We start from the raw sequence: 24,588 nt of genomic DNA on the forward strand, positions 1-24,588 counted from the left end.
ACACAACTTTAAAAGGGCTTCTCCATTCTTAGCCTATCCTAAACAGACCCCTCTGCAGCACAGCTGAGGAAACAATTTGCTGAGACCTTTGCCTTTCACATTCTGCTCACCACGACATCATCCGAAGACACCGCAGAACAGCGGGCTCGTCTCGCTACCATCTGAAGAAGCAGAGCAAACATGATGGAGAGCGTGATAGAGGCTGCGGTTAACCTCACTCAGCCATTACACTGTCCAGATCCTCATTTGTTATACTCGTAATTGGCCAATCAGTAATGGTGGCAGTACAATTAATCAAACAATGAAAAGAAAGATTAATCCTGGTTTTAACATTGTGTTCAACAGAGGTTCCCAACCCGTATTAGTCCGACAAAATGGGTCTATGGCCTGAAGCTAGTGTGACTCCACATCTGTAATTGCTGTAATTGCATTTTCCGTAGACCATGTAAAAGCAGAAACAAATAATGTCTGCTGCAACTCTGGATAAATGATGACCATCAGCCAAGATTGTTTTCACAATCCTGGCTCGAAAATGCCCAACTGGAAAGGATAATCTAGTATAATGGGAAGTAGTTCAATTAATTAGGGAGGTAGACTAGAAAAGAGGAATCATAAAACTGAGCCATAAACAGTTTAAACTGCACGGTTGATAAGGCTGTACTGTGCAAGACTTGTAAATACAAAATGGCCACCGTGGAGTTAAAATCTGTGGGAATTTGGGCAAATGGTTATTTTTTTTTCCATCTAAAAAATCTGCATGTGTACATTAATCTAATGGAAAACAGACCCCAAACAAAATGAGTTCTCCCCATATAACCTGAGTAGTACAGCTGCTCCAGCCTGGATGTGTGCAGGCAACCAGCGTGGGATAAACAGGGGAGGGGGGTGGGGGAGGGGGGTGAACGAAGGGGTCTCGGATTTGGCCGTCACTGCCACTGTCACACTGCAAAACACTGAAGACAAAAAATGGAGGAAGAAACTGCAGATGGATCTCGCCCAACCTGCACCCACATCCAAAACATTCGCTGTCGGTGATTACAACATTAGAGAACTAATCACAGCAACAATAATGAGCTGTCAGAAGCTGGAAGCCAATGGCTAAATGACTCCTGTCAGGTCGAAGGGAGATTGTTTTAGTAGGACAGAGCATTTTCCATGTGTCACATTTCATTCCAATCTTTTATACACTGTTATAACAACTAGTGGATTAACAATGATGGGCTGTGACGCGACAGCTTTGCTGATGAGACGGGCTCACTTGAAGGAATAGTTCAGTATTTTGGGAAACGCTTTTTTTGCTTTTTTTTCAGGAGCATTTAATTAGTACCACTTTCGCATATGTCCATTGAATATGAAGCTACAGCCAGGACACGTTAGCTCAGCTTAGCATAAAGACTGGGACATTAGATTAATGTTAATTAAGGAGTTACATGTTAACAGTCTTTATGCTAAGCTAAGCTAACGGTCTTCTGGCTGTAGCTTCATATTTTACAAACTACTGATCTTTAGATCAATCTGATGGCAAGGAAGCAGATAACTGTATTTTCAAGACTGTCTCACTATTTCTTAAACAATGATTAACCGACTTTCCAAATATTTTTGCAGTAGGAAAACTGTACGGCTCCGACTTTCACCTTGTCCTCGTCCTTGGCTGGATTCGATCCCTGTGCTGAGCTGGCAGTGCCATGTTAAACTGTGCAAAACCAGAATGGACCTCACCCCGGGCAATAACACCCTCAACTGTGGCCCATTGGGTTACGGTTCGATAGTGCTCCCAGGCTCTCGGGTCAAAACTCCAGTCACATGCAACAGCACACTAATGGGTACGGCTGTGTCTGTTCCTGTGCCTCAGAAACAAGTCAAGGGCAAGTCAGCCAGAAACCCAGCCATGACTCGGGGCTGAGCTGCAAAGCGGCACTTTTTTATGTCCGTCATCTGGTAAGGCTGCCTTTCTGGCAAACCGCACAGAATGACACACACTCCCGCACTACCCCTCATGTTTCCTCTGTCTGCCTCTTTTTCCTCTCTCAAACACACATTCGCACATCTACAGAGACACACACACATGCACCTGTGTCAGCGGGCCTGTTTTCCACTGGGATCTAATTGATTTGAAAATTAAGACGGACGCCTGTATGAGGCGAGCCCTGTTGGAGAGACACAAAGTCTATTACGGTGGTCCTGCTCCCGACCCAAACCCATCACCCAGACAACCAGTCTGTCTTCATTGTTAGTCACCGATCTCACTCCTGACTGGATGACTGACGGAGACGAGTATCCACATGGCAGAGCAGTGGGGGCGGTAGATCACCGCTGGTTTGGGAGACAGCAATACCCCTTTCCTGAGCAGCAAAACACCACTTTCAGTAGGGGAAGGAAATGGGTTGGAAATAGGCTGCGTAATGCTTTTAGCCCCGGCCTCTCCATGCAACGACAACAGACATAACACAGACCCATTAACGCCTTCAATGTGTGAGTGTTTGGCTAGCCAGACAGACCATCCGCTGCTGGCTAGAGATTGAGGCTGGCCTGATTATTGACATGTTGATGATTTTCAGGCTGAGAAAAATAAGACTAACTGTGACGCTTGAGCTGAACTTTAAATTACGGATGTACGATTGTTATTGGAATGGTGCATCCAGAGGTATCTGACTTAACGTGAAACCAGGGCTCATTACTAATGTTTAAAAGCGGTTGCCACGATGGCATCAGCTCTTGGTTGCCGTAAAAGACAATATGGTTGCCATTTGTAGTTATATTTTGAGTAATAGATATTCTGCGGTTATACGTCAGCATAATAATGAAAATGTGAGGTAACAGAATCAAATCTTTCTAACAGAAACTTAAACTAAATTGTTTGTAGTTTGTGTTTGATCTTATGTTTTACAGAAATTGAATTCCAAATGTTTTCAGTTCACGTGTCCACCATCAAGTCACGGTATCGTATAGTACATGCTCTTATCAGATTCTTCAAATGATTGCTTTTTCATCCATTCTCTCCCTTTAAAAAATTTGGTTTTGTGGACCTTATTCCCTCCACAGATCCATTGGCACTTCCGCATTGAGGTCATCTCTACTTTCAGAGACGACCTCCAATCTGTCTTGATTCTGCGGAGACAGCTGAATCTCGCACACAGAGTTGAAGAGACTGGGGTGCATGCTTTTCTGTTCGCTGTCCCTATTTTTTTTATTCAAAATTGGTTGCCCTGGTGAAACTCAATACAAACAAATTAACAGAGTGAATGAAGTTAATAGATCTGTGCATTCTAGCAAGTTATCATTTTTAAGGATGCTTTTTTGTCTTTATATTCATAAACGAAACCTGAAGTTGCTATATTGTCCTCTGGCTCCCAGGGGGATGGCTGGAGCAGTATTAATCTTATGTGGGCACGGGTACACAAGGGAGTATGTTTCCTTTTCATCTGAGCCTGTCCTCTCACCAGAGCGAGGAACGAGAAAGGAAAAGGCAAAACTGTGAAGAGGAAGAGCCTCTAGAAAAGAAAGGGGTCGGCCGTTCACTGGAATTCAACAGTGCATGAAAGGCAGGGAGAAAAATGAATACATCTGGCGTGGAAATAGGAGAGGTGGTTTGTCGGGCATTACAGAGTTTGGGGAAGAAAAGAAAGGAGAGGGGAAGGGAAAGGAGAAGACGGAGAGTAAAATGGGGGCTAATCATGAAAGAGACAGAGCTGGGAGGCAAGAGGACACAGAGGATGACTAAAATAGGGACAGTGAAGGGAGAGAGGGAGAGGCTCAGAGAGATGGACCATAATGAAAAAAAGAAGTGGAAGGTAAAAAAGAGAAAAGTGTGCCGCTCTAATCATACGAGCACATTGTGAAACTATAGATTAGGGTGAGGTGATTTTAGCTCGAGGAGTAATGCCTTCACGCGGAGCCGGAGCTTTGAAATCACATAGGACGAAATGTAGGGAGAAAGAAAAAAAAATGAACACACCTCCCCAGAATGGGGAGCACTGTGTTGTCATGGAAACTGCTCTGACGTCAGAGCAGGCATTATGTGATTACTCATAGAGTCTGCTGAGGAGCGGGCCAATAAAACAGGGACCATTACTCACACACAGGGAGATGGCCAGAGCTCAGGTTACACACATGCTTGCATATGGACACACACACACACACACGCTCACACACGCACACGCACACGCACACGCATACACTAGACTCACAAATAAAAGCATATGGAAACACACTTGTGTACACACACAACGTACCAAGTCATTCTAGCAGCTCCACCTTTAATAAAAAGCAGACCCATGATAAACTGCATGAACATTTTTACAATCCAGACACAGTGAATTGGTCACACTTTTACAAGGGCTCCTGATTTGGAATGCAAAACGTGCAAATTCACCGCTCGCTTGATACCGTTGGTGCTGAGGAATGAAGCAATAAGTTGAACACTCGTCCCTCAGCGCTAAGACCTCAACATGAGTGTCCTCTCCATGACTGCAGACCACAAGTCTGACTCCATCTCGACAACGAGGAGCGCAAACACGACCTCATCGGCACAACCAAGATATCGCTGGCAGAATCTGCGTGCTCTGCATTCCACACACTCTGACCCATGTCTGACAAAGTACATCAAACATGCACGCTGACATGTACACTATTGTGTGTCACAACCCCTCCCCCCCCACACACACACACACACACACACACACACACATGCTCACTTCCTCTCGCCATCTCCCACACATTCTCCACTGGGAGTTAAAACACTGTTAGGGCTGATAAGGATCCAGGCAAACAGTGTGGATAAACAGTCACCCTGGTAATTAAGAACCATGGGCCTATCAGAGAAGAGTATGCCGAGAAAAACATGTGATCCAGACTCCATTACTGGGGCCGTGCGCATTCCCACCAGAAAGACCATTTGGTGGGAATAGACAGACGGCGAGTGTCACCAGACTGGCTCCAGTGGTCTCAGCTGGGATCATATTAACTGTGTTTTCACCCCAAATGTCTACTGTGTGTCCCTGGCGTCAAGAAAAATTATGTTCTCAGATGCACAGTGCCCAACATTAAAACAGCAGCTTGAAATGACAGGAGAAGAAGTTCTTTCTGTTCTCTCGTATGCTGCGTCGAGGATGGATTTTCTTCTCACTAGTGAATCCTCCAATTTAAAAAACTGCTGGTTAGTGTGGTGGTGCCATGTTTCTTACTCTTTTGTGCTGGACTGAGAAGAGAACAAATCAACCGGTGTATTACATTGCTCTTTATAAGACGAACAAGATGCATGTTTAAGCTCAACCACATCAGTGCTTCGAGTCAGACAATTTTTTAAAACAATAGAATAAATGCAGAGATATTCACAGTTTTTTTTAAATGCTAAAATAAAATAAAATGTCTCGCCAGGACATCAATACTATTCCAACTTTGAGTGTCATTTTACAGTAAAAATACATCAAATACTGCAAACGGATGCCTCTCTTTGTAATGACACTCTTCATTTTTTTTCTACAAAGAGTCTGCATTGAGTGAAACTGATTAGCAATGTTTAAAAGGTACATTGCAACTGCAGCTCCAGTCAGCAGTATCTGTCTCTCTCTGTTTGTACTTGAAGTTACACGAGTGAGCTTCATCCAGCGTCAGTCTATCTTCCTCTGCAGTATCTGTATTTTCAACTGTCCTTAATGTGAATGACGCAAGTTCAGTTATTGCATTTGGCACAAGTGCTCCATGTCACTTCTCTGCCACAAATGTGACTGAGCTCTGGCCAAAACCTGATATACTATACTCTGCATCATCACTAATTTGGTTACAACGATACCATATCTGAGTTGATCTGATTACGAGCTCAGTAGCTCTCCCTGCCTCCGTCTGTCCCTGCAAAGTGTGTGAACGTGTCTTACTTGCGCAACTATTAGCAGGCACACATGTACACATCCATGCACCATGTGAGTGTGTGTGTGTGTGTGTGTGTGAGTGTGCACCATGTGCGTGTGTGTATGTGCTGGAACAAGCTGCAGTCCACCTGGCAGGCCAGTGAACTTAATGAGTCTCGTATTCATGCAGCATGCGCAGCCACATCCGCTGCCTGAGGCTCTGACCAGGTGCTCTGACACGACTCACATTGAAACAACGTGACCAAGGTTCTCCCAGAGGGTTGTACCTCTCGTAATATCACCGTAACCAACAGCATGCCACCCAGAAGGAGCAGTTTTCTTTAGACCTTTGCTCTAATAACATGACCTCACGATGACTAACCTTTTAAAATGTTGGAGGCTCGACAGGGTTATTGAGTTACCTTTCTGAATGTAATTTATAACGGAGTAACTTCTGAGAAGTACAACCACAATGATTATGATTGTATTGCTTTCAACTGTATTTATAATTGTAGCATATTAAGTTAAATGGGCAATCTATTCCAATTTCATGGCAGTAAAATGTCAAACTGCTTCTACCAAGCTAACTATATTCATTCATATGACGTTATGCCAACTGTTCAGTGTCTATGAGCCTTTCATCAGTGCCTTTATGTTTCTGAACTCTCAATTCTTCCAGATTATTTGATGTTAGAATTATCCGATTTTTGCTTCAACAATAAAGCATGGAAAATGTTGCATAAAAACGGACAGCATTATTCCACAAGATTATTATCAAATGCCATTCAAGATAAATTATTACATTATGATTAACCAATGGAGGAAGAACCCAACATCTGCTCAGTTAAATTCTGTAATATCACATAGCTCACTGCCTCACAAGAAGTTAAGTCAATTGTATTTACATAGCCCATTGTCACCAATAAAAAATTTTTTTTATCAAAATGTCACAGAAACATATATTAAAATATGTCATGTTCAGGAGATGAGAAAAAATATAATCAATTATGAGCCATAAATGCAGTGCAATACAAACATGTTTTATCCATTACACATTTAATAGGAATGTCTCTATGCACTCCAGAATAAAAACAGTGAGGAAAGTTCAAATATACGGGGGCAGAGCAGTTGGCCCAGTAGGAAGTCTCCTGGCCTGGGTCCATGCATGGTCCAGTCAACTCAGACCTAGCAACACAAATATACTAATGAATCACAGCTGTAGCATCCACAGAGAAAGACTCCTTCTTACTTAACTTCCCAAAAAGAATCTTTATAAAATACTCCCTCACTCTCCTTTCTTCCTCAATCTCTCCTCTTCTCTCACTAAAGTCAAGTAGCGCTGCACTCTAGAGAGCCATTTCAGCAGCCATTACAGTAGGGTGGACATTTGCAGCAATAATAACTGTGTTGCTACTGATGAGAGGCCTCTCAGAGTTCACTTTCTCCCACACCCTTTACTCATGAACAAATGTCACAAACTTGTCAGTGCTTTTGATTCAAGGAGTGAAGGGGATGAGTGTGAGAATACTTTGAGCTTCCAAATGTGAGAGAGTGAGAAGTGTTTGCAGGTCGCGGGGGTAGCTGTCTGCCCCAAACTGCAGGCCCTGAGCAATGCTACAGTACCAGGGACACGGTGAAGGGCACTACAGGTCTATGAAGGGTGTGTGTGTGTGTGTCCAACATGCATCATCTCCCCTAATGATTTCTCTCAAATGTGACCCCTGGTTCCAGTTCCTTTCTAGCAGCTGACCACCATATGTAAAAGGCCTGCACTGGTTCACTGAATCCCTGTCTAATGGGCTGCACAGATGCCACTTTCCTGGAACAATTACTTCTGTGTGTGCGTATGTGTGTGTGTGTGTGTGTGTGTGTGTGTGTGTGTGTGTGTGTGTGTGTGTGTGTGTGTGTGTGTGTGCGCGTGTGTGTGTGTGTCCCTGTCTTTCTCCGTGCAAACAGACTCGAAGGTTCCACACATTTCCCCCAATATGTTTCACCACTGTCTGGAAACAATGAACGGTGCTGGGTGAGAAGAGTGGGGGTGGGGGAGAAAAAGTGGAAGAATTGTGGAAAATGGCACGGTACGAGAAAGAGAAACACATAAGGGGGAAAGTTATGCTGCTGTTTGGACAAGCGTTGTTGAGGGTAAGTAAAAAGGGAAGTACGTAAACTAACAGCAGGTCAGTCGTGAGGGGAGGAGAGAGCAGGACGAGAAGGAGAGAGTGAGGGCAGATTATTGACTTAATGGCAGAATCGAGGCTGTCGAGGGCTTTAAAGACACTGTTTGTGTAGTTTGGACGGGGCCCGGTAGAGCGTGCGGCGTGATGATGGAAATCTTACACTCACTCAAAACAAGCCTGCTGACCTTTTCATCTACCGGCCCCTGAATCAGTCTTAACATTCTGCCAACGTGAAAATGAATGAGTGCTTATTACATCTGTGGCAACATCACAGGCTCCGGACCCTCTTTTTTTTTTACGCAGGTGTGTGTGTGTTTCATGAATGTTTTTACTTCCCTTCAACATCCAAGCGCATTCCTGCCGCCAAGGCAATAATATGAGCACACGTAAAATGAAGCAGGGATAATCTTTATAAGCATGAAATGTTGTCGGGTCTGCGCTCGGCAACAGAGGATACAACGGTGAGGAACAGGGCGTGACGAGGAACGTAAAGACCTCAGTCACAGTAAATTGGGTTGCTTCTTGAAGGTGACCAATCTTCATTACCACTGACATTTCAGAAATAATGAGCTCATCATTGACAGTGTGAGCAGCCTCTCACTGGAGGAGCCGCCATTTTGTTTTTTTACGGACTTTGTCTGAATTCTGAAAACACAGAAAAAGGGCCTGACCCGACATCTGCCTGAAACGATAGAGCATTTGACTTGTCCTTGGGGAAAATAACAAATGAAGAGGATATGGCTGCCAAAAGGGGCTATATTAAAAACTAAACAATATCAACATATACATAACATACAGCCAAGCGTATGGTTGAGATCAATAGACTTTGGTGTTTCCCCTTTTCCATAGATCCGAGATATTCATCCGATTTTTCTGAGAAATTAGGATGTGACTGCCAGCTGCGGCTTGGCAGAAAGTGCATGAATGCAGTTTTTTTGCAATGGATAAATGCTCTGACCCCATTATGGACAGAGAGACATACATGTAACTAAGATGAAATCCCAAACTATCGAGCAAAAGTGCTCCAACTGATCATGAAGAAGGTTGTGTATAGAGAATAACTGCAAACCTGTGATGTTCATATACAATTCAGATTGCAGGCTGGACCGTTCAGCCCACTACTGTATCAAATAAAGACAACATTGCTGCAAGCATTCTGAACATACACTTTTGATTCAATCAACATTTGTTAAATGCCAGAGAGTTTTTTCCCTTCATTACCACAGATTATATATAAGATCGGTTACACCACAGATTAAGGTATCAGATTTAGGAGGTGAAATTAGATTAGATGAAACACTATCATCTCCCACAGGGGACTAAGTTCTGATCCACAGGGTGGCACATGAAAAACCAATGAATGGACAAAAAAGAATTATTAGTAGAACTTTTAACAAAATCCTGCAATAGCTTATGTTTTGCCCACTTGGGGCAACAAGCTGTAAATACAGCAGTTACATATCATCACCATTTAAATTGATATGTTGAACATGTTAGCAAATGTTGCGTATACTCCAAGCAACATTAACATTTATTGGAGACGTTTTTGTGTCCACCTGACGAATGTAAGTCCAATATGCACTCTCCTTTTAGCTTTGTTTTGGTCTCCACCGAAGATAGAGATAAAGAGAGCCTATTGCCCTGTCACACATCAACATAAGTGACAGAGCAGAAAGAAAGGTGTTACGCAACGTCTGAAAGAGCCAGAGTGATGGCAGAGAGGAGAGGAGGAGATTGCCTCTGGCTGACAGGTAGTAGGAGCCAGTGGAGAACGAAACTAGCAGTTCTCTTGGGCCCATCATCACCTTGTCTTCCCTTCATCCACCATTTATAAGGAGCAATGGAGCTGAAAGGCATTAAGCTGCTTCAGGTTCCTTAGAACCCCTCTGAGACCCGTTTAGAGAAAACCCACCCGATATGACCTAAATGGCCCACTAACACCCTCTCTTTTGTCGTGCTGTACCTCTTTTGAACACGCCCACACCGGTTCTGGCCTGTGCACGACCACAAACCCAAATGAGACCCGGCTTAAGTTCCTGGGCCGTTGATTCTTTTTCTGTGGGTATTTTAACGGCACATAAAGGCAGAGTAGAAAGTGTGCACACAGTGTAGGCGCACATGCGCGTGTGTGTGTGTGTGTGTGCGTGAGTGTGCGCAGGCTCATCTGTGCAACATCTGCTCCACCAACCCCAAGGCTCCTTGTCTCTTGAGAAGTGGGTCACGTTTCCCGATGACGTCAAAAGTCCTTCTGCCTCTCCAGTTTGTGGAGCTTTGCCAAAACCACCGCATGCCATTCCTCGTCCCGACAATGGAAACGCTCTCTCCAAAAGCCTTGATGAATCACCGGCCAAACCTCTAACAATCTTCAAATCTCAACACTGAAGTGGGTCTGACCATGACAGCGAGACACAAGGTGAATGATTGATTATTAACAGAGTAAAAAAGGTCAACACACTACTCACGACTCACTATAAAAGATTGAATCTGCAATGTGGTCTCAGAGCCATCACTGTGATCCAGGATCTGAGGCTGCTGAACTACCTTGAGCCTGAAGACCTGACACCAAACTCTGTCCACTATCCATGGAGAGGACAGATCCGGGGAAAAGAAGGGAAAAAAACAGAGAGAGGAGAAGAGGTGTCTGCTAAAGTAGGTGTACAGATTTAATTTAAACTTTCCAGTCCCGGAGGAGACGACGCAAGGTCAGTGAGAGTATGAATGAAACAGGAATCTAATGGAAAACATTATGGAGCGAGATGGTGGAGAGAGAAACCTGAGGCACTTATAAGCATCAGAATAAAGGTTCGGTATGCATGTTCTTTCCCTCTTTTCAGAGACATACAGCATGTGGCTATAGGTTATCTGGGTGGACGAAGGGCTGCGGATCCATGTGACGGTTTCTGGAAACAATGCCAAACATCTTATCACAGGGCTCACATGTTGTCGAGGCGCGTCTTTTCTCACGTCTCGTCTTCTGCACGGAGATGTGACCTGAACCAGCTTCCATGGCTTGTACTCCACAAAGCAATTAGCGGGTGAGCTTGGCTATCTTTGGCAGGAACGATTGCTTGGGACCAACAGACCGCTATCTCTACTACACAGCACACACACACATATGCACAGAAGAGCTTGCTGCTCATAACCATCGATTGTGGCCGAGTATAAGCGGATGTCACCTACACAAGAACACGTCAGCTCTGACATTGTTTATTGTCTCCAGGCAATGCAGAGCATAGAGGCAACAAATCAATGAGTCCTTGTCCTAGCCAGTCTGCTGGACTGTGTGTGTGTGTGTGTGTGTGTGTGTGTGTGTGTGTGTGTGTGTGTGTGTTTACAGTGTACAGACAAAACAGGAGTGGGGTCACCACTTTGTCACACAGCTCACGGGCAAAAATCCGAGGGGTTGAGGGAAGATGAACTGAGGACGAGCCAGAGCTCCGGCCTTCGTCTCACACAATGTTTCTCGCACAACCGAGTAGAGACTCACACTTGAAAACTGAATATTACAGTGTGTAGTTGAACTCCTGCAAGTGTGATGGGAATATCTCAGGGCCCTCTGGATGTCTTGTCCTAACCAAATATCTAACACGTGGAAGTTAACTTGAGACGACATTCACTTTCAAAATATGATTAAATATTCACTGAGCTTAGCACATTGAGGGGGGGAAAAAAGGTTTTCTAAAATTTTTCTAGTGTCTCATATTAATAAGTGATAATTTTTCCAAGAAATGGTGCTAACAAATATATACAGACAAATAGGAAACAGATTGCTATTTTTAATTGAGCCGACCGTAAGCGGGTTTCTGTTTGCAGAGTGGATTCAGAAATGTGACCAAAGTACAAAAATACCTCCACACTGTTCACCTCAGCATCATAACCAGCATTCCAACTTTGGTATTTGTTCATGCACACTATGTGTCCATAAAAGTCTAAATCATATAGACACTGTATACCATCATGCAAATCCAGCACAGCGCTGCAGCTATACATTCTGCTTTTGATATCTGACTAATTGAAAGTGACTGCACGAAAACAGCCCTTAACCCAAACCCTAAGACGCTCGCCGCTGCGAGGGGTGAAATAACCCGACTGACAGACAGATGTACAGACAGATTTTTTTCTCTAACATATTTAGAGAGTAAAACATGGCATTGAGTAAGGAACAGCAGAAGCCTTGTTGGCTGCGGGGACAGACAGGCTCATGGCGAGCCAGTGAGGCAGCAGTGAGTTCACCAGGCAGAGGTTACAATAACACATTTCCTCGCACCACGCCATCGAGCTAGACAGACATGCAGCCTGCTGACAGAGGGAAATATTGTACTTTTTACTCCACTAATTGAGATCTACTTTAGTTACTTTGAAGATCAAGATTTTATACAAAACACGAGTTTATGAAATACAAACGCATTCCGACAGATTAATCAAAGAGTTTGACCTCAGTGAGATACAACATGCTTCTTAAAGGTTTATGAATCAGTCCTTAATAATAATGACCGTTTATATTATATAACTCTGACAGGTCATTGTTTACGGTCCGATTGGGATTCGAGACTGAAGCTAGAGAGATGATGTGTACGACTGCATTGCTTCACATGTAGCCAGTTTCCAAGCTAACTTTAAGCCGATATGAAGCTAAATCATGGTCAGACAATAGCCGGTGGGTCCAGAAAGGCCTCTACAAAGCCTTCTCAAACGTGATTGGTCAATACTACTTGGACTACAAACGGAAACCTAAATGTTTCCAAAACCAAAAACTTGTCCAGCTCTCTACAGATTACTTTACATATGCAGAATCTGTTTATAGAGATTAAGTCATAAATCGCCTAGCAGGCGGTGGATTACTCAATACAATAATCCATCACAGAAAACATTCTTCCTTGTCAAGCTCCTGAAATAAATAATCAATTAATAGCTGACCATGTTTGGATTTAGTGGAAGGCCCCAGTAAGCGAGGTTAAAATGTTCCTGCTGGTTAAATGAAGGATGGCAGCCGCCTGCTCGACATTGAGTGGAGACAAAATGGCCAGACTGGACCAGAGGGACTTGCTGCACTTCCTCTCCGACACCAATCAAAGGCCATGAGATCCATTTTTTTGGACACCGCTTCACGTGAACACTCCGAGACGGGAAATTAACAGTTGTTTCTTCCATTTGTTTTTCACACATCTACTGACTGCGGCTATTTACGTCTAGGACTCCTCTCCCCCTCTCTCTGCTGCTACCTTCTTCTCACAAACATGCACACATACACACTCACGCACACGCTTCCCGGGGCGATGTGAGAGTGTCCATTCATTCGGCAGAGGCCAGCTGCACACCTGGTGACAGCCCAGGATGGTGGTGTTGGCTCAGGTCAGGGTGTGCGGGGAGAGGAGGAACGGGAAGGGGGGTGGGCAGGGTGAATGGGCCCACAGGCCTGTCCTTCAGGGTCTGCTCAACCTGCACATTCCAGTTCATTTAGCGCCGGGGCAAGCACAGGAATGTCCCCTCATGTAAAGGATCACTGTCTTAAAGGTGGGCTCCTCGTGTGTTTGAAAAAGCCCTTCAAGAGGATAAATAGAGATGAAAGCAGAACATGCTGCGTTCAGTTTCCCAAAGTGATGTGTTGTCCTATCGGATACCTTCTGGCACCCATTAACCTGCTCATCCTCCAAGAGCAAAATCATTGCATCAACATTTCTTGTTTTGTACAAAGAGCTGGGAATCAAACTTCTGTCCTTTTTGGTACCAAAATGAATCGTTCCAACAACAAAGAACACTGGTCGTCACCAACTATCAAAAACTGTCAAGTACCGAGAGTTATGCATGGAAAGAAATAATAGTTATTCTTTGATCAGATATGTCTGTTTGATTATAATTTGTCCTATTGTAGACTGTGTTGTAATTAGAGAAACTTCTTGAAAGATGTGAGGATTATTTTGGTTTGATAGAATACAATATTGCTATTTCTCAAATTAAAATGTTGCCTATGTTATTGTATGTAACAAGCCTCTTGTATGGCTTCTCATAGGTTGACATTAGGGTGAAAGGAGATGGCTTTAGCCCTACCAAGAAATAACTATGTTTGATTCTCTTTGAAGATGTTTCTCCTACTCCCAGTTGATCCAGTCCAATCTACGCACTGGGATCCCCTCAAAATCTATTTGTTTAGATATACTATTATTCAGTGTGCTTCGGAAAACTAAAAACTTGCCAAAAATGCATTGTTTCATCATTAAACAACCTCATCAGAAACTAGTCAAATCTGAAGTGAAAGTGGGCGAAGACCACCTGACCACCATCCTCCAGTACAACAAACAACCATCATTTGAAGCTGGAATATTTCTGCTGCAATATTCTGTCACTAAAAATTAAACTTTTTGTAGCCGTTTCTTGCGGTCACTTTCTGTGTAGTTTCTGTGTCATTCTTTGATCTTTCAGTTGTTTTTTACAGTTTTCTAAAGTCGTCCATTTCTGCATGTTGCCTGCACCTCGGTCCTGTCAACCATTCAGTCAGAGTGCTGAATATTGTTATACATTTGTAAAGCGCGTATTTGATAAAGCTGTGATTGTTATTGCTAGTGAGAGGTACGGTAGTGTAGTAGAATTACTAGAACCGTTTGTTATAGGCATATCGTACTTAAAATGGACTTTTAAATGCCACATGTCTGCATATACATGGAGCCTTGTTTATTCATGTATTTACTACCTGCTTGATATTTGAGAGGTTTGGCTTCTACATTTCTAAAGAAGAAAAAAAAAAGTTCTATAAAATATGTATTTTTAAATCAAACTATCAACAAAAGTATAATTTTAATAATGGTGCCATAACTTGCTATACTGTAAAATGTTGAACAACACCCAACCCTATTCATGCATACACCTAATATATGTGCATATGTAAATCCAATTCTTGGACACACTCTCTCTTCTCTCTGTCTCTATTGTTGCCTCACAAACACACTCATGCACAAGCACACACATGCACGCACACACACACACACACACACACACGCACACGCACGCACACACAAGTACTGTACGCATACACACATTTGTGCCAGGAACATTCTGTTCACCTCCATCACTGAACTAGTCTCTTATGGTAACACAGAAAACTTGAGTGACATAATTGCCTTTGTTTAGAACCGACAGCAGAAGAAGAAATGTACAGCGTGTAATCTACCCTTCAACACACACACGTCAATAATTTGCTTCAGATTCTACTATTCTATTCAAATGTGAGGCCGTTGTTAGGATCCTGAGGTGTTAATATGTGTGCTGTGTGTCAGGACTGGAGGCCTGTGCCTGTCTAGCAGTTCCAGCTGCGTTGGGTTGTGTCTGTGGTTTGAGGCCCTCCATGTTTCTACGCAGCAGCTGGCAGCCATCAAGCTGCTGGCAACACACACACACGCTTACATGCACACACATGCTCACACAGACGTCCTTCCATAATTTCCATGGTAATCAGTAGGGAGCCAGATCGTGGTCGTGCCAGGGGTAGGGGAGAGAGGGAAGAGGGGCACTCAGCTCAGTCCTGGACTTCTGGTTTGGTTGGCTTATAGGTGATCAGAAGCTGGATACGAGCTACTCTTGTTGCTGTAAATTAAGGTAATGAAGGAACTGAGCACAGATGGATGAGCCATGTAATGTAGAGTTTTAAGGATAATCCCGCTTTATTACAACTTGGGCCTCATTTTTCAATCGTTGGTATTGGTTTTCACAATATTGTTCTCCCACGGTTAATGGCTGAGATCTAGGAACACAGCAGCACTAAAAAGAGTTAAAATAGGGTGTTCACAGGATCGTACAATTGAGGCTTTTTCAAGTCTTTATGCTAAGCTAATAAACCACTGTCTGTTTCCTCACATTAAACTTCTCATCTGACTCACTGCAAGAAACAATATTTACCAACATGTTGAACTATTCATTTAAACATGTCTGTTTTTTGGAAGAGAGGCTAAGAGTAAAATGATTACACAAAATGTTAGTTGTAAACATTTATCAGAGTTTAGAGACAATTTCCTGGTTAAACTTTATAGGTGCAGCATGTAGGTTTTGGCGGCATCTAGTGGTAAGGTGGCAGATTGCAACCAACTGAAACTCCTCGTGTGTGTCAAGCATGTAGCAGAAATACTGTGGCCGGGGCAAAGTTTGAAAAAAATAATATCCCATAGCCAGTGTTTGGTTTGTCCGTTCTGGGCTACTGTAGAAACAGGGCGGACTTCGTGATAAGGATTTGCTCGCTAAGTAGCTATAAAGTGCTCATTCTATAGTTTAGAAAACACAATGATTATTATTTTCTACTGATCATACACTAAAGAAAAATACTTATTAACACTTTCATGCCAATAGATCCCCCTAAATGCTATACACACTGATCCTTTAACATAGGGTACTTTGATTATTACCAGCATTTAGGTGCTCTTGCTTACAACCTCCCTTCCACCATTCAGGAGGGAGGTTGTAAGCCTGCTGTATTACCTGGCTACTGAACAAAACCTTGAATGACCTACTTTCATTCCTACACCAATACCTCCACCCTTTGCCTCCTCACACACGCACAGCGCAGCTAATAGACTGAGACTGAGTGGGGATTGAAAGTGTGAACTGGATCGCCCAATCGCAAGACACACAGCCCCATGCTGATATCAGCTTCCTTTCCAAATGTAGGGGGAGGCTCTCAATGAGACCGTTTCTAACCCAGAGGCCAGGCCAGTCGAAAAAAAAAAAAAATCACATCCCACGAGGCTATGTGTTTAGAATACAAACAAGCTGTTTGGGATGAGAGTGCGCAGTGGCCCAGTGGTAAATCTCTGCCCTAAAGGCTATCAACAACCTCCTCCATCCAAAACACAATTCAATTATGGACGGTGCAGCAAAAATAGAGTAACAGGAAACATTTACAACAGCAACAGTAATTGTGTTTGGATCCAATTCCACAGGAAGTCATTACCATAGATTTCAAGAATATCTTTACCATCCAAGTTAAGAAAGAATGTCCTCCTCTGGTGGGATAATATTTGTGTTGGTGTCAGTGAGAGGACAGAGAGTCGAGGGCTGTGGAGAGGGAGGGAGTTACGGACAGAAAAGGGAGTGGCTTCTAACGCCTCCTAAAGAGAATGCCGATGTCTACTCCCCTTCCTGGATAATCAGCTCTGCAGCTCAGGTACGTTTAGTTAAAAACATTCCATGTGTGCCGGTAACATGGCAGGCTGCTTTCCTCTACACGAGAGGAGAGGAATGTCTATGACAGTGCTGATGTCTGCAGCTGGAGAGCCGCGGACTCATATTTCCTGACACACTGTGAAAAGCGACCCACACCTCTTCCTCCAGTTCAATATCGCCAGCTGAAATACAGAAGACTGGCCTGTCATTTTGTATTAACCCAAGAAGAAGAACTATCCCACAGAGGCCCCCACTAACCACTATCAGATCAGCTGATAATTACTTTCTTTTATTACGCTTGTGATGGGAATGACGACCCCAGCGTTGCGAAATGCACCTCCTAAGTGAGCTAATAGATGCTGGCAGCCAATTTGTAATCAAATGGGGGGGGAAATGGCTGTTTATTAAATCTACAGTTGTGCAGAGTGAAGCATAGCCGTGGAGCATGCTTTAAGGCCTGTGAGGAAGAGGAGACAGAAGGATTCCTCTTTGCTCTATTTATTTTCTGAATAAACTGTTTCTACACAAAGATTATCAATCTGAAGAGCCTTTATATAAGACTATAAGGTTTGTGGGAGAATCTGAAGAAAAAAAGAGTGAAGTATCAACTGTAATCCTTCCTCCAACCTCGCACTATTCTTCATCCACTTCAGACGCACGGCACTAATGCAAACATCGTCACGTCAACAGGGACTCCTTGTTGCGGCGCTCTTACAGCTTCGTCAAAACATCGTAACTCTATTAAACACAGCAACGACACAAACGTCGCTCAGCCTCTTTAGATCATCTAACTGAGAAGCGGTACTTGGGAAATGTCGGCCGCAGTAGCCTACCGCCTTGCAGTTAGCCTCCGGGAGGAGTCAGTTGGACACGTTACGCCGTTCCAGTCACCATGTGGCGGTTGCATGGTGGCCCCCCCAAATGTGCGTCGACCCCCCCCTTAGGGAGGCCAGAGCCCCGTGTGAGTGAGGTGATGACTAGTGTGGGTCAGCATGGGCTTGTTTACACATTACAGACCACACAGACAAGACACGGTTAAGACGGCATATGTCCGCCATGTGTGTCTCAATTACAGGAAGGCCACGACCGCTCAGCTGCTTAGCACCGCCACCAAAGAGGAGAGCAAATGCGTTTCATTCTCGACTTCTGCGTACTATCAAGACAGCCAGAGCACTGCTGTCGCTACGTGACACAACAGAAACATGCAATAGAGAGCATCAATCGGCAGAGGGCTCCAGCCGGGCCAAGGTGACAGAGTCATTCAGAGAAGAGTCAGAGATGCTGGAAATGTGTAGCATCTTTGAATGATATCGGCCGCATTGGTTGTGCGGTGGTTCCATCCCCGCTCAGCTTTTATTGGGACATTACTGCAAGAAATAAAAATCTAAAGCACAAAAAAATGTGTCAATTGCCACAGTTGCATCAATAGTAGCTGTTTACGACTAATGTCTTAATTTTAGGGCTGTTTTTATTGTTCTCTGAGTAATTCCATCTTGAACCCCTTAAAGTAAAGGAGTCTGAATCCAAGAGCAATGGTATTCAACACGTTTTTTTTTACACTTGTGTTTATCTAGTTTTCTTCTTGTTTTTTATTGCATAATCACATAAAGTATAGAACAAAGCTATAACTTTATTATCTAATGCAATACCAAAGAAATATGCACAAAGGAGTACAGTAAAAATAGTATTTTTTTTGTGTATGTCGATACATATTTGTATTTGTTTCATTCCATCACTTGCAACATTGATCTTTAAAACACAGCATAGTGTAAAACAATCTGGTTTATAGACATACAGTAACTCTTCAATGTAAACTATACAGCCAAATGTGTTCCAGCTCGTCGCTCATTCAAAAAACAAAGATGCATCCACCACTCACTCCACCACTGCAGCAACCAATGACTAAATATTAATAATGATTGACACTTGAATAAGCTTCAGTGTAAAAGTGTTAACTTTAAGAGTATTTTCTTATCTGATTAGAGTCTGCAGGAGTGTGTGAGTAACACCACAAAGGAAAACAAACAAGCACACTACAACGCTAACTGGCCCTGAGAGCTGAGGGCATCCTTCAAGTGGCCGGGCCGACAGTGCACCCTCTCATCTCCAACCTGACCGCACTCACAGGTCACAACGAGAGTTTTGATCACTCCAAAAATCTGTTTCCAATTCACATGCTCAGCATGCTCATTGATTTTCCATAAGGAGGGCTGAGGAGCTGATATGAATCAGCTCCTCTCCTTTTAACACAGGTATGCATGTGTATCAGTATCACAGGAGGTTTAAAAGCCAGCTGCTACATTCCTAGAGTTTAAGGACTGCAATCCCTGATAAGTGATGAGGAGCAAGTGGTATTAAAGTCCAGCACAGAAACATAATAATGCATTTGTCAGTTTTGTGGCAGTGGCTCAGAGATCATCTGAAGAATGACATAAATAATGAGGGATGAGATGAATCATTGGCATCGTGTCCTCAGCTTCCCTTTCTCATCAGCACTTAAAAGCTGTTTCTAAAATCAGCAACAAAATGCAAAATGTACACTATACTGTATATATCTACATTAATAAATCATCACCTTGGTCTAATGGGTGCAACGTTTTTAGAGAAGAAAATTGGAAAATGTGGCCTAATTCCTCATTTTAGTAGGAGATAATGTGTGTGTTTTTTTTAATGAAAGAAAATCTAATGGAGCATTACTGTATATAACAATGTTACTGAGAAGATGAAGAAGAATACAACGTATTGTAAATTGTTATAATTCCATGTTTGCCTTCAAATGGCTGCAAGTGGCTCCACATAATATAAAAAGATATTAGTCCAAAGATGATGTGTGCAGATCAGAGAAAAACAAATTGTATAAAACACACAGCGATGTAAAACAGGAGCATGACATGTAAACACACAAAATGAGCTACTTATAATTATTACTATCATTTGTGTGATTATTATAACCAATATTATTATTATTATTATTATTATTATTATTGTTGTTGTTGTGTGGTACACTACACATGACATGCAACCCTAAATAGGATATGCATTAACAACCATAATACCAATAATAATAGAAATGCTAATTATGAAAATTCGAATTAGTCATAAGAGCCCAACAGTCCTTTTTTTTAAAATTATTATTGCCATTCCAATGCTCCCTCCTTTCGCCTCGCCTCATAACACAAAACTCGTCATTGAAGAAAACAAGGCAGAAATAGGAAAGTTGAATGGGACAGAAACTTCTTACCTGGTCCCTCTGGATGCATGGCAGAGAGGTCCGGCGATGTGACTTACTGTTGGACTGACTGTGTGCCATGTCTGAGGCTATCACAGAACTGGACCTCCTGCGCCTTTTAAATACAGGGATCTCTTCCCTAGCTCCAGTCACGGGGGTGCAGCCCTCCTTGTGTCTCCCTTGGTTGGGAAGGAGCTTGTCAGCATACCTCGCCAGCAGGATGCCCAGCACTCCAACCAGGTACGCGACGTACGGTCTCCAAGTGGCCCGCACTTTGTGCAGCGAGAAGAGTGAGATAGTCCTGACGAGGCTAATGAAAACCACCACAGATATGCCCTGATTCAGCCGCGCTACCATGAGTGCGCCGGTGGCCACGCAGATGAGCACGACCACGGCCGCTGTCGTGAACGAAAACAGCTGCTCATCTGTCCCGTCCAGGAGAGACCACGCGGCTGCTGCGCCCAGGTGGCACACGGTGAGGAGGGAGAGGGCGCTCTGGATGAGAACTCCGCAGCGGATTAAGTAGACACCGACCCAAAAGAAGGCACACACGAGGGTGAACAAAGGGGAAACAACACTCCAGCAAGTTTGCAACAGCTCCGCCGCGCAGCCTGAAACCAAGTGAAGGGGAGAAGATGAATGCGAGAGGCTGTTGTCAGCGCTGCTGCTGCTGGCTTCAGCTCTCCAGTCTGCACATTTGACCAACAGAGCGAGGAAAACCGAGAGCGACCCCACACACACCGCACTCCGGAGTCTCTGGGAACTCCATACTTTGGTGAACATTAGCCTCACCCACGACTCGTAATCTCGGTCACTGCTCAGTGGGATGACACATGTTTTCACATAACCATTGCGATCCGGTGCGCTGAAGCTTTTTTCACGAGTGCTCTGCGCACCGGTACTGTCAGATTCTGCAGGCATCGCCATCGCTCATGGTAGATATGAAGTATGAGGAAGTCTATAATGCATATGTAGCAGTGTGGTCATGGGACAGGGCAAGAGTTAGTGACAACCAGAATTGATTGTACGCATAATGAAAAAGCACAGCGAATATGCGCCGATGGGTCTCCATTTACGCATGGAGATGTAGTGCCACCAACCGCATTCCCGTTGTTTGTCCAGGTGCAGGGTCGAGAAACGCCATGAAAGGAGCCTGAATGCCAGAGTAACTCACAAGTTATTCAGATCTAGGGCACTGCTTCCAATGCTCACACGCGTCCTGCGATGCCCTCCTTCCTTTGTGCAGCGCCGTTTCTTTGACGTGTGCCGTCCTTCTCTTCGTTGTGTGGCTCCTCCACGGCCCGGTCTTTACAAAACATCTGTCCCGTTCCGTGAGCAATAAAACGCGCTCCCCCTGTCCATTGTTTGGCCACTTCCCGGTCTCCCCTGAAAACAAAGTAGTGGCTCGCCTTTCTTTCTTTTTTTTTTACTTTCGAGGATGAACGCTGCTGAGGAATTTCCGCAGTTTGATGTAGAGTCCGTCAGGTTTTTGCTCTGCGTTTTGAGGAGCTAATCCGGACTGTTTGTCACCGGCTCTCCAACCAGCCGCGAGTTCCAGCTCATTCACACCCCCGAGTTCCGACTCCACGCAGGGAGCAAGATAGTGCAGCAGCAATTAAACCCCTCATATCTTCACCCACACAGCCCGGCAGGCTTGTCCTCATTCGATCTGACTTATGTGTAGATTGGTCTGCTCTCTTCAACATTTTTTGTTTTGAGTTATTTTTGTTTAAACTATTTTATATATACTGTATGTATATAAACAATGCTTATGTTGTTCATATTTGTATTGAAAAAGCAACTAAACCTGTTTTTGTATAACATGGAGTTGACCTATATTTTCCTAGTGAGTTTCTACTAAATATGGTATATTTAGGCATATTTCCGGACATATTTTATCGCAGTGGGTGCATTTGGATTTGTGGTTTTGGTGGCCAAGCCAACTTGAGGGCTTTAAACAGTCTTGCCATGATTTAATCTGTAACTGGTGAGAAGAATATAGATGCTGATGAGAGAAATGGGACCTCTTCTTGCAAACTGAAATTGTGGTTGCCCTCCAGCTTGACTCCCGATGCCCCCACTTTACCGGGTCATTGAAATATTCATCCCGCTTTATGTGTCACTGATGAAGTACATCACAGTTCAGGAGGCACACGTGTACCCTCAGATGTAACGCTCTCATGGGATCACAACCTCTCACATATACAGTGTAGACATATACAGCCAAGCAAGCATGTGTAATCTCGCCCACGTTTGCTGATACAAACACAAAGAAGCTGACGCACATACTGTATAGTTTCTTGACTCCGTAACTTCTCTTTCTTTAACCCTGAAGCTTTTCAACATCTGGTCTTCTCACAGAGTCTAAATGAGGTCGGAGCGTTCTAATAGACAACGCTCTGCCGTGCCACGCTCTTGCTTTTGCAGCTCCACGTCCTTCATTCATTGATGGAAATCCTGCTGCATCCTTCAAAACAGAGAAAGAGTTCATTAGGACTCATTTCTGTGATGCTGATGTTGTCTGTGTTTATTATTCCCGGCTGAGACAGATCAGCGGGACTCTTTCTATCAATCGGTGTAGACAGAGCCCTGTATCCCTTGTCGGTTGTGATTAGCAGGAGGCACGGGAAGAGTAGAAGCGCTAACAGGGAGCGATAGGAGCAAGAGGAGGCCAGGTCCTGTCCATCACCTCTCAGCACATGCTCACTGAGTGCCAGACAGCTCTTTCAAAGCAGTGCATCACATAGGGCAGCATCTGGCTCCAAGTTGGAGCAGATTCCTGCGACAACGTCTTTTATTTTTCCATCTTATCAAAGCCAATGGGTAACTTTTCTTTAGAAGAGTTGAAACAATACTGCTTCGTCTGACTGGTTTATTTCATGGATGAGTGGAACAGAAGCATTCCCTCTTTACAAACAGGAGATAAGAGCATGACAAAGGAGAGAGGAGTTGAAGTCAGCCATAAAACAGAGATATACAAGCATTCATTTTTCATGTAGCATACCATGGCGCACTCATGGTGTGGCATTGTTGGTCCTCTTTTACATTTCAGAGGCAAATGCATTATGATAACTATATCTCTGTGCGGTAATATAATGTGAAGTGACGCAGGTTATGTGATGGCTGGAAAACAAGACATAAATTACATTCATGCTGTGAAAGCCAACAGCTGCCCTTGTTTTCCTGCTAACTGTCAATGGCTACGAATGAAACTCATCATAACCTGCATCTTCCCCCTATGAAACGTTCTGGTTCAGATGAAGATGTATCACTACAGTTCTCAGAACCCACTGCAAGCAGCATGTCCGGACAAAATCTTTGTGGATAGAAAATCCTGGTCATCCCTACAAACACGTCTAGAGACCATTCTGAATTACCCATAAGAATTTTAACGACTGGGGAATGCACACGTAACCATCTCACCCTATTTGGCAATGTCACGGTCCATTGTGAAAGAGGAATCTTTTTTTTATGAGGAGCAGTTCATAAGACATCTGGTTTGGATGTTGAGGGCAGCATAGGGGGGGGGCAGTCATCTGATGACCTACGCAGGCCTCTGGCACTGTGGCTGACAGATCTGATGTATACTCAGGAAGTGTGAATGTCCCGCAGAGTTGTTTACACTAAACCCCTTCACCCTGCATGCTCTACTCATATCCAGCATGACAATGAACTGATGACCTAACTCACACTTGATCTACACTTCAGGCAAATCTGGATGTAAATAGCTTTCAATAATCCTAAATATAATTATCCATCAAAAGGAGCTGTCTGTTTGATCACACTTTGGCAGGAATTGTAATGCAGTTACAGCGTGATTCAGAGTTGAAAAACTAAATCAGAGGAAAAGAGAAGAGGCTGAAGAGAGTGATGGAAACAACTTTACGTTGTGTTTGGCATTGGTGTGCATGTGTGGAATCTGCTTGCTTTTTTGTCATCTCGCTTTGTCTGCTAGCACTTAGCTACAGATCGCTAGGTCCGGAAACATATGAATATGAATCATATGATATTTTATGATTCAAAGGGGCCGCTCGGGATTAAAAGGCTCTGAATGTCGTGTATATTACTCCTTTCACTATTAAGATTTATTTTTCTCGTGCTTCTCTCATTATTCTTATTTTTTCTGTTTTAATTTTTTCTACATAGTTTTAATGTCGGTAAATATTAATGCTTCGTAATAATATTAAGT

At 43.6% G+C, this 24,588-nt stretch overlaps 1 protein-coding gene across 2 annotated transcripts in view; it reads right to left on the bottom strand.

Annotated features, from left to right (window-relative positions):
- Positions 1-22,053, bottom strand: part of LOC117732538 (cGMP-inhibited 3',5'-cyclic phosphodiesterase A-like) — a 66,450-nt gene extending 44,397 nt beyond the window's left edge. For both annotated transcript variants that reach the window (XM_034535547.1, XM_034535546.1), the window contains exon 1: positions 20,412-22,053. In XM_034535547.1, coding sequence (XP_034391438.1) covers positions 20,412-21,326 — 915 coding nt within the window. In that variant the 5' untranslated portion in view covers positions 21,327-22,053. The remainder of the gene's footprint in view (positions 1-20,411) is intronic.
- Between the last annotated feature and the right edge of the window lie 2,535 nt (positions 22,054-24,588).

Source organism: Cyclopterus lumpus, chromosome 6, assembly GCF_009769545.1.
Source record: "Cyclopterus lumpus isolate fCycLum1 chromosome 6, fCycLum1.pri, whole genome shotgun sequence".
In the NCBI taxonomy this organism is placed as follows: Eukaryota; Metazoa; Chordata; class Actinopteri; order Perciformes; family Cyclopteridae; genus Cyclopterus; species Cyclopterus lumpus.